The following is an 11,271-nucleotide window of genomic DNA, read 5'->3' as shown; positions in this document are numbered from 1 at the left end:
AACACAACTTCCAGATTGTGTGAGTAAAATTAGTTGTTGTTTTTTCTTTGCCAGTTTAACAGTTTCTGTTTTGCCTGTTAGTACTCCCTGTCTGTTTTCTTACCTGGTTCTTCCTGATCTTGTACTTTCTCCTCATGTTCCCCTCTTTCCTCTCTCTCTCTTTGGACTGACAATCATACACAGATAGATAGATTGTATTCAATTAGATGAAAAATTACATTAATCTGTCACGGTCTGGCTGGCAGACCGTGGGGGTGTAGGGAAGGAGGACCCAGGCGTGGCGCTCTATGTGTAAACAGTGCGTTTATTTACAGTGTATGAAACTAAACAACAATAAATCCCCGTGCTTTCCCCAGACTCCCGTGTCGTGTCTTCTCCCAGTGTTTGTGCTCTCTGCTCCCGTGTCTCAGCACTCCCCCGTGCTGACTGCTGTCTGGCACTCCACCCCTCTCCTGGGGACACAATAGAAGCAGCCGTCAGGACACATAGAACCGCGGGCACGCACGCGCGCGCGCACGCGCGCACACACACACACACACACACACACACACACACACACACACACACACACACACACACACACTCACACTCACTAACCAAGCCCAACGGGGTGACTAACGTGGAGTCTCAAGCAATGATTCCGCGTCGGTGGGAGCTCCAAGACTCTCCTAAGTAGCTCCCCCGACGAGGCCTGATCAGCAGCAGGTGTGTGGCTTCGGGTGTGGCCAGACCGTCAGCAGGGCCACACCCACCAGGCCTGAAGGCGCCCGCCGAAACACATATACACACACGCAAACAGGGAGAAAGACAGCAACACCAAATATACATACAATAATAATAATATAATTCATAACTGCTCAGGGATCCTGGGTCGTTCAGACCCAGGACCCTGACATAATATGAAAAAATACTATTAAGATCACTAACAAAAAGTCCCCTCTCAGTGTACTTTCAACCAAAAGGCAAATAACCAAACCACATGAACATCTAATAAAATATATAAATATTGAAACACTGATCCGACATTATTCTTGAGAGACGGATCATTTGATCTTACACTTTTACCTGAATGTGGCTCCTTTTTTTGAAAAAACATCCTTATATCCCATATGGGAAAGATATATATAAATCTTATAAAGTTTTTATCCGTCTTGTATGAAACTTGTATGAAAAGCATACAAGAGTGAAAACACATATAAGATCCCTTGAAAAATTATATAATGAAACTTGTATGTTTTGTATACTTACTAAAAAAATATATGAAAGTAATGAGAAAGTGGCCACTTTCATGAGTAAATCATATATGTTTTTACTATTTATTTTCCATATGGGTATCCCTTATGAACCTGGCTGTCTCTCTGTACACAAACGCACACACACACACACACACACACACACACACAACAGGAGTTATAAGGTTAATGGGCATTCAGTCAGTTAGCTAGTTAGTATCCATTTCAAACAGGACAGTGGTAACAACAGTAGGCTATACAGACAATTTTAAGTTTTAGATTTTAAATTGGCTATATATATTTAAATGGGAGCAACAGGGTATTCAAATGTTGCTGATTTTACTACAGAGTAGGACGGATTGTAGGGTAGCAAACATCGTCGGAAAACATGTTTTCAACACTGCAGGTTACCTGGTGTAATGCTTTTCAGCTAAAAAGAAACATGGCCTGACTCCTACCTAACTATATAAAGAGTAACCGAAGGTTAAATGCCGCTAATATGTCCTGTTTTAAGCCAGGCACTCACACCTCCAATCCGCTGCGTCTCAGCCACTATCGCTCGGGCAGCAACAGCGCTAGAGCCAGAGTGAGAGAGCCGAAAAATGGGCTAAAATTGCCCCTGCTCTGACCAAAACAAATTTAACACATCATATTATAATAATTATTTTCTTGTACTCACACTTGTTATTTGATCTCTACCTCAATTTAACAGTAACATGTAACACGCACTGTATTCACAATCTATTTGAATGAAAAAGGTCATTTGCTCTCTGTTGAATATTATTCAATTGTAAGTTTGAAGTTAAAGTTGAAATTTTACTGAATACTGAAGGTCTTCACCGTTCAAGCAATAAACAGCAATAAATTCAGTCTCAGCACAAATGAAGATTTAATGTTCAAAAACAGGTTTACAGTATTGATACATCTGTTTAGAAATCAGGAAGTGGTGGGATTACATTGATAAATGTGCAGTTAACATTCTGGGAAACAATAGTGCAACCTTTAAAGTATGAAAACAAAGAGAAAGCATCATATTAGCTGATTAAAAAATGCTAGAGTAAACTATGAACTTCAATGATACGGAGGAGCACAGGTCACTAGAGTTATGCTATGAAAGCATTCACAATACTTTCTGTGGAGAGCCAAACACTAACACTATAAAAAACAACTCAAACATTTCTATGGCAAGCAATGAACTAGTATATACTAAGATTTAACTAGACAGCGCTAAGAGAGGCACAACAACCATGACCATGAACTATGAACAAGAATTGTGCTGTGAGAGAGTCCAGTGAATAAGTCTCTTGCTGTCAGGGGCACCAGCCAGGGAACCCAACACTGGGTATTTTCCAGAGCAGGAACCCTATACTGCAGGGCAATGGAGGATTGCAAAGCGGGGCTCCCTGAGTCACTAAAAAGAGGAAGACTAAAATGAGCTCCAGGTGTAGATCCAGAGATGGGTAGTAATTAGTAACAGTCTTACTTGGTGCAGGGGGAGGCAAAGCGTAGGGGGAAGGAAAGGGTCCGGATGAGGCATGAGTAATGGCCGAAAACACTATTCTGTAGCAAGCTGGGCAGTTATGCAGGCAGGTGCGTGAAATGAAGACGCTATGAGCAGATCAGCGGCTGCATGAAGACAGGTTAATGTCGGTGAGGTACTGGCATCCGACAGACTACTGAGAACAGAGGAAAACAAGGTTAGTAGAGAGTTTAACTAGATCTCTGACTGTGAAGTCACTAACGAGGGTTAGTTGACGTTCTGGCGATGAGTGTTTGAGAGCGCTGGTCTTAAGAGCCTGCAGCCTAATTACTCACAGTTGTGAGTGATTTCAACGATTGCCTGAAAAAAAAAAGAAAATACAGGTTTAAAATATATATGTATGATTTTAAGTTCAAGCAAAGGAAGAAAGGACAGAAACAGAAAGGAATGGGATAGGTGAGAAAACACAATAGGCTGGAAAACTTCAAAGATGGGAAATAAAACAAAACATGAGACACAAGGAACTTTCAAAAAGTGAAAAACAAAATGCATAATGTGTATCTTACTCTACATTAATTTCTAAGAGGAAATAAGGGGGAAGTGAAATAAACCACTGCAAGAAGGACTCCTGAAAACCTAACAAAACTTATTCAGCCAGAAATTTTTACTTGCATTTCATTTTTATAATGTTTAAAAATATGTAGAGTATGATCAAATTGTGAATGTAGAAAATGCTGACAAGAGTTACAACTGTAAATTCAGGAGAAGTAATAACATAACATGGATATGTAAGCAGCATTAACTTGTTATATCTCACCTTCAGTGTCTCCCCTGATGAAAACACAGAAAAGGCAAGGCAAGGCAAGGCAAGGCAAGTTTATTTGTATAGCACAATTCAACAACAAGGTGATTAAAAGTGCTTTACAGAGACATTCGAAACAAAAACAAATAAAAAGCATGATTTAAAATTGATTAAAACAAGCAAATAAACTAACTAACTAATTAACAAACAAACAAACAAACAAAACAGTATATAAAATCAAAACAGATAAAATCAGAACAGTAGATAAAATCAGTAGTTAAATGTAAGTTTTGAAATTTAAGCTTAAAAGTGTGGATTTGGTGCTTTATTCAAATGCAGCTGAGAACAGGTGAGTCTTCAACCTGGATTTAAACTGAGTGTTTCAGCTGATCTGAGGCTTTCTGGGAGTTTGTTCCAGATATAAGGAGCATAAAAGCTGAATGCAGCTTCTCCGTGTCTGGTTCTGACTCTGGGAACTGATAAAAGACCGGATCCAGATGACCTGAGGGATCTGGAAGGTTCATACTGGGTCAGGAGGTCATTGATGTATTTTGGTCCTAAACCATTCAGAGCTTTATAGACCAGCATCAGAACTTTAAAGTCTATCCTCTGACGGACAGGCAGCCAGTGTAAAGACCTCAGAGCTGGACTGATGTGGTCCACTTTTTTGGTCTTAGTGAGGACTCGAGCAGCAGAGTTCTGAATGAGCTGTAGTTGTCTGACTGATTTTTTAGGTAGACCTGTAAAGATGCTGTTACAGTAATCAAGCCTACTAAAGATGAATGCATGGACTAGTTTTTCCAGGTCCTGTTGAGACATCAGATCTTTTATCCTTGAAATATTCTTGAGGTGATAGTAAGCTGACTTTGTTATTGTCTTAATGTGTTTTTCTAAGTTTAGGTCTGCATCCATCACTACACCCAAATTTCTCGCCTGGTTTGTGGTTTTTAGGTGTATAGATTGAAGTTCTCTGGTGACCTGTAATCGTTTTTCTTTGGCGCCAAAGACTATTACCTCAGTTTTGTTTTTGTTTAGCTGGAGAAAATTCTGGCACAACCAGTCATTGATTTCCTCAATGCATTTACCAAGAGCCTGCACAGGGCCTCGGTCTCCTGGTGACATTGTGATATATATTTGTGTGTCATCTGCATAGCTGTGATAGTTTATTTTGTTGTTGTTTATAATCTGTGCCAGTGGGAGCATGTAAATGTTAAACAGAAAAGAACAGAACATAGGTTATCATTTTAAATTTAATATCAGGTTATCATTTTAAATTTAATATCAAAACCACCAACAAAGAAAACCATGAAATCCTTGTTAGACAATGACAATGAGGCGGAAAGTTAGACCATCTCTGAAGCGAGTGAAGTACCAAAGACTTAAAACGCCCTTTGGCCTTTAATCACAATGAATTAACTAATCTCAAGACCTGTGTGGATGCACAATTCCAAAGATATTGGATAAAAAAAACTAAAAAAAACCAAACAAGACAAAACAAAATGCCTGCATGAATGCATATGTAATGCTCCAAGCTGTAAATTTAAAAAACAAAAAAGATTTTTTTTCTCACCTACGAGATAATCTGGAAAGCCTGTTCCACATGCTGTGATAAATAAAAACAATCATTATATTGTTATCATATATGATGACAGGCTCAGAAACCAACTGCATCTGATCCAAAATATTTTTCTACTTACGTTCCTTCTTGATTTTGAAGCTCTGCAATGCGGTTTCTTAAACAGAACAAAAAAAAAAACGTATATTAAAGAGCGTACTGTAGAACTGATGAGAGGAAAAATGTCTCCTCCTTGTTAACAGAAAGCTTGATTCTCTATAAAATGACTCACTTGTATTTTTTTGCCATGAAAATGCAGAAGATGCCAAAGAGCAGAGCTGTACCAATCCCCACTACAGCAGGAATGATGATGTGATTATAGCTCTCAATACCTGGAAATACACAGAATTTATGACATCATTAAGAATGCATACAGTCATTGAAAGATACTTTTAACAGTGATGTTAACCATTTTCTTAATCATGAAAAGTTAAGGTGAACCAACATATTGGAAGTGAAGAACTGAAAGGATCTCACGTTTTACATTCAGTGTGAATTTTGAGGAGGATGTTTGCCCTCCATTAAATTCAGCTGTGCATGTCAGCTCTCTGTTGTCATCCTTCTCCTCAGGAATAAATGTCAGGATGGACTGTGTCTCCCAGTTGCCAGAATGAATTAGTCTATGGTACACAATGATCCTTTCTGTCTTCCAGTTCCATGTAAGTGTAGGTACATGGCTTGGACAGGTGTGGATGACTGAACAGATGGCAGTGTAGGGCTCTCCTTGAGTGGCTGCCATTGGCTGAGTCAATGTAGGCTCTCCAGGGTCAGCTGAAGATGAAAAAGGCAGACATAAAGTAAGAGGCAAAGTGATTTAACAGAAAACTGGTATAGATATTTGGAATTGGAAGGTGGAAAGTCGGTGACATACTGATCATGTTCAACTCGACGCAGTCTTCAACAAAGGAGAACATGTCCTTTGTGGGTTCATTACGTTCTCCTTTTACTAGTTCAACTCTGAAACAGAAAGGGCCATTGTCATGATTTCTAATTTGAGTTATTTCTAAGGTGCAGTTGTTCTGGCCCAGCTGTCCCAACATCTGTGTTCGGTCCTTAAAGTTGTCCTTAATCAGTGTAGCATCACTATGAAAGATGTTGTTTCCTTTAGTATCTGGTGTTTTGCCTTTATAGTGCCACATTCCTCTGAGTCTGGACGTGGGCAGGTTTCCTCCAGTATGGGAGAATGAACATGGTACCACAACACAGGATCCAACCAGAGCATCAATGCTTTTTACAACCGTGGCCTTCCATTCATCACTGGACACGGAGCTACAGATGGCTGAAAGAGAATTTTGAAAATAACAAGGAAATTATTTAATTATACACATTAAGCATAAAGAGACTGGAAATAAATAGCTGACCAGTGATGTTACCTGCAAAAAGCAGAAAGAATTCCTTCATAATTTTCTGCTTGGCAATTCTTCTCTGATGTTGGGATGTTTGATTGACACTAAAGAAATCAAAACACTACATTTTACTATGATAACCAAAGCAAACCACAGCTGTCGAAGTGGACTTTATTCAAACAGCATTAATGCCAATAGACATTTATTTAGAATTATTCATACAAATTTATATCTGACAAATACGAGCCATCATTGTAAAAAGTGATTTTCCTTGTGTGTAATGTCAATAAAGTGCTAAGTAAATAATGCCAAATAAATAATGGCATTATTTCAGTAAAAGTATCATATATGCTTATATGTATATGTGTCATTTATACAAATGGGTGAGACAGACAATACCAAAAATACAGCCACGGAACAAAAGCTTCAAGCAACACTAGAGGGCGCACCCTTCACCATCTAGACTCCAATGTAAAATTTTTATTTTATTTTTTGATATACTTTCTGAATGGAAGAAGAGAATATCAGTCTTGTGTAGATTTGAAAATTTGCAGTCTTCAACAAAGGAGAACTTGTCCTTGGTGGGGTCATTGTTTTCTGTTTGCACTAGTTCAACAGAAAGGGCCATTGTCATGATCTTTAACATCGGTTATTTCTAAGGTGCAGTTGTTCTGGCCCAGAAGTCCCACCAGCTTTGTTCGGTCCTTAAAGCTGTCCTTAATCTGTGTAGGATCCTCATGATAGATGTTTTTTTTGTGTGCCATCTTTTTCATGCCAGATTCCTCTGAGTCTGGACGTGGGCAGGTTTCCTTCAGTATGGGAGAATGAGTGTTGTGGTACCACAACATAGGATGTAACCAGAGCGTCAATGCTTTTTACAACATTGGTCTTCCATTCAGCACTGGACACGGAGCTACAGATGGCTGAAAGAAAATTAAGGGAATGGCACCGTAATAATGACTTCAATTGTAAGTTTGAAGTTAAAGTTGAAATTTTACTGAATACTGAAGGTCTTCACCGTTCAAGCAATAAACAGCAATAAATTCAGTCTCAGCACAAATGAAGATTTAATGTTCAAAAACAGGTTTACAGTATTGATACATCGGTTTAGAAATCAGGAAGTGGTGGGATTACATTGATAAATGTGCAGTTAACATTCTGGGAAACAATAGTGCAACCTTTAAAGTATGAAAACAAAGAGAAAGCATCATATTAGCTGATTAAAAAATGCTAGAGTAAACTATGAACTTCAATGATACGGAGGAGCACAGGTCACTAGAGTTATGCTATGAAAGTATTCACAATACTTTCTGTGGAGAGCCAAACACTAACACTATAAAAAACAACTCAAACATTTCTATGGCAACTAATGAACTAGTATATACTAAGATTTAACTAGACAGCGCTAAGAGAGGCACAACAATGTAAACCGTGACCATGAACTATGAACAAGAATTGTGCTGTGAGAGAGTCCAGTGAATAAGTCTCTTGCTGTCAGGGGCACCAGCCAGGGAACCCAACACTGGGTATTTTCCAGAGCAGGAACCCTATACTGCAGGGCAGTATAGGGTGGGACTTCTGGGCCAGAACAACTGCACCTTAGAAATAACCAATGTTAAAGATCATGACAATGGCCCTTTCTGTTCAACTAGTGCAAACAGAAAACAATGACCCCACCAAGGACAAGTTCTCCTTTGTTGAAGACTGCAAATTTTCAAATCTACACAAGACTTTTTACAACATTGGTCTTCCATTCAGCACTGGACACGGAGCTACAGATGGCTGAAAGAGAATTAAGGGAATGGTACCGTAATAATGACTTCTCTGCAATTTCTTATAAAGGTATACATTATTTGTAAAGCAATTGTTAACCAAGAGGTGACTCATTATGTTACTTGTAAAAAGCATACAAGTTATCATAAACTTTGTTTTGCATTCCATGTTTCTTGAGGGTCTCGCAAAACACTGCAGGATTTTTCCATGAAAAAACATACAAATAAATAAATGCATCAAAATCACTTCAATACATGGAAATTACAACACAGTTTTAGAAGTTAGACAACTTTAAAATATATTTATAATAAACAGGCATAATTAATATTCTCATATGGACTATTATATTGCCATTTATATTTTGTCTGCACTATTTGTCTCTGAAAGCAGCAAATCTCTCACTTGTCAGGTTCCCTGTATATCTACCTTTAATGTCTTTACCATCATACTGCAAGAAAAGTATCAGGGGTTCCTAAAGTCCCCAATCAATATCTCAGGCTTCATTACAGTGACTTAAAAAAATAGAGAAAAGCTCATGCAAAAGCCAGTGAATTTCTTGGCGAATTATATAAGCTACAATACTGTGCAAAAGTGTTGGGCCACCATACATTTCATGTTACCAGGAAAAAGGGAAATAAATAGTGGCTTATTGAAATATACAAACAAAAATGGAATTACAATAAGTAAGGCAAAAACAGAGTTTTATAATTGTAATAAAGTCGATATTCTGCATGACCATCTTTATTCTCCAACACAGCCTGAACTCTCTTAGGCAAACTTTCTTAAAATCTCTTTAAGTAGTTCTCAGCAATAGTTCTTCAGCATAACTTACAATAATTTATTTTGAGTGCTCCAGTAGATTTTCATAACGTACAGGCTGTGATCAGCTGACCTACTGCTCTTTGTGGATGTATACACCTGAATTGAACCAGATGTAAGCCAATGTTTCTTTAGTTATCCTGCGTGATTTACATTTTCCACACCGACAGTATACTTTTTATACTAGACTGGCACTGTGCACCAGTCACAGACTGTTTTTTTTTCTTTCTTTTTTTTTACTTTAAATCCATCACAGTGCAGCATACTAACCTGTTTGTCCCGCATTACCTGAAGATCATTTTCATGGAATCTTTAATTGACATAGTTAGTCTAGCTTAGTTTGTTTTGCAGCAGGTTTCACAATATGAAAAACATAATGTCACATGTATACATTTGATTTAAAAACATGAGGACTTACATGTAAGCTTGAAATTTCCAGTTTATCAAATCCCACCGAGGAGTCCTTACCTTTAAGGAAACAGTCAAAACAAAGGCATGAACGGGACCATTTAACAACCAAGACAACCTAAAATACAAACACTGATACATGATATATACAAATAAACTAAAAGCACAAGCAAGCAGAACTAGTAAACATAACACAAACAACATAATAATGAGTAAACAAGACTCAAAACTCTATTAACAACAAACACTGTGGAAACGACCCTGGGACCATAGCACACACACAGTTTGTGTGTTTGCTAATGTTTGTTGGGTTGATAGAAACGTTGCATTTTAAGTTGCCTGCATTTTTAACATCCTTTAACTTTAACGTCCCTTTATGTTCGCTACTCTTTTTTAGCTCAAATTCAAATACAAATTTTATTTGTCACATACACAATCATACACAGTATGACATGCAGTGAAATGCATATTGCTGTGCAATTTCCGAAAAGACACGAGAATGAAACTAAAATTAAATATCAAGTATAAATTTAAGTTAAAAACCACAGGTGTGCAAATCAGCAGTGTGCAAACCGAAACCGCAACGAACAAGTTTAACCCCTATTGGACACGATTGTGCCTCTTTAATCTCGTTTTATGCGACATCCCCTGGTGATTAATAAACGAACAGGACGCGTATCATGTGTTACTGTTTAGGCTTAAATCGGCTCGCAGTGACGTGAAATATTCCCAAATACGCACTAAACCTTTCTCTCCATCGTTTCGCCACTTCTTCCAAACTAAACTTTTTCCTACTTTTTTTTACGTAAGAAATTTGATTGGGCAATCCAGTGTCAGTAATGAAAATGAAGAAACGGGCTGCTGCCTTTGTTCCTGGTCGGTCCATAAGCCCGAAAGTGTGCCTGTCCACCAGGAAAATGCCCGGTTTACCAGATTACCAGTCCAGCCCTGCCTCGGGCCGAGCATGGTTAAAATGTAGACTGAGAGTGTCGCCTTTCGGCTCAACTCTCGCTCCATCACGACAGACCGCTACTGATCGAGGTGGTTACTTTCAACCTAAGCACAAAACTTAAACACAGTTCATACTGTTATCTATTGTGTTGTCATTACAGTACTGTTTTACCTGCTTCTACTCAGTTGTTTGTCTCTGCAAATCTCTGACATCATCTCCGACTCTTTCGGGAGGATTTTCAAATCTTTCCAGCTGGAACCACCCACTTCACTGGAATCCTAGAAAGAAGTACAGCAGTCTTACTAACATACAAAAACATGATCAGGATAAGATGGCGGATACAAAAAATCCTTCACTGGAAATGGGACAGGGCCGTTTCTAACTTTTTTGAGGCCCTATACAAGATTCTGTTTAGCAGACTCTATTTTATAACATTAAACAGGGGGGGGTTACAACTCTTAAAGACATTGCTGTGGTGGTTGCTGTGGATGTTTTGGGTGAACTTGGCGTGTACATTTCCTGTTTTAAGCTGTCTGCCAAAGGGGGGCTGCATTTCATTTCAGAGTGCCAACAGTCTGCTATAACTTGAATTCAAACCCTATTTTATACTTTCACAAAAGGCCTGTTATTGACGTTTATAACACATACACACGCACACACATATAATTACACCCTGTTGAAACTTTATCTCACCATGACAATGTAACTTCACTAAAACCTTTAAAAGAGGTATAAAAGAGAAAAATGGTGAAACTAATATGTGATATAGACTCATTACATGCAAAGCGAGGTATTTCACGCCTTTATTTGTTACAATTTCGATGATTACAGCTTACAGCTTATA

The 11,271-nt window shown here is 38.3% G+C and overlaps 1 protein-coding gene across 5 annotated transcripts; it reads right to left on the bottom strand.

Moving 5' to 3' along the window:
- Window positions 1-2,097: 2,097 nt before the first annotated feature.
- On the bottom strand, window positions 2,098-10,770 carry LOC113032700 (myelin-associated glycoprotein-like). Of its 5 annotated transcripts, none has more exons than XR_003273919.1 (11): window positions 10,599-10,770; window positions 9,486-9,535; window positions 6,503-6,579; window positions 6,001-6,408; window positions 5,607-5,900; window positions 5,362-5,461; window positions 5,212-5,247; window positions 5,089-5,117; window positions 3,530-3,543; window positions 2,716-3,072; window positions 2,098-2,643 (listed from the first exon to the last, which is right to left on the bottom strand). XR_003273919.1 is itself a non-coding variant. In XM_026185739.1 (10 exons), the coding sequence occupies exons 3-10, from the start codon at window positions 6,528-6,530 to the stop codon at window positions 3,062-3,064; spliced, it is 924 nt and encodes a 307-aa protein (XP_026041524.1). In that variant the 5' UTR covers window positions 6,531-6,579; window positions 9,486-9,535; window positions 10,599-10,770; the 3' UTR covers window positions 2,098-3,061. The 5 variants fall into 5 exon arrangements, 3 of the variants coding, with proteins under 3 accessions (XP_026041524.1, XP_026041522.1, XP_026041523.1); XR_003273920.1 differs by having other exon boundaries at window positions 2,975-3,072; XM_026185739.1 differs by having other exon boundaries at window positions 2,098-3,072; window positions 5,085-5,117.
- Window positions 10,771-11,271: the final 501 nt, after the last annotated feature.

The sequence above is a fragment of the Astatotilapia calliptera genome, chromosome 11 (assembly GCF_900246225.1).
Source record: "Astatotilapia calliptera chromosome 11, fAstCal1.2, whole genome shotgun sequence".
NCBI lineage: Eukaryota > Metazoa > Chordata > Actinopteri > Cichliformes > Cichlidae > Astatotilapia > Astatotilapia calliptera.
The sequence above is the reverse complement of the archived record's forward strand: the minus strand, read 5'-3'. Positions and strand labels throughout refer to the sequence as shown.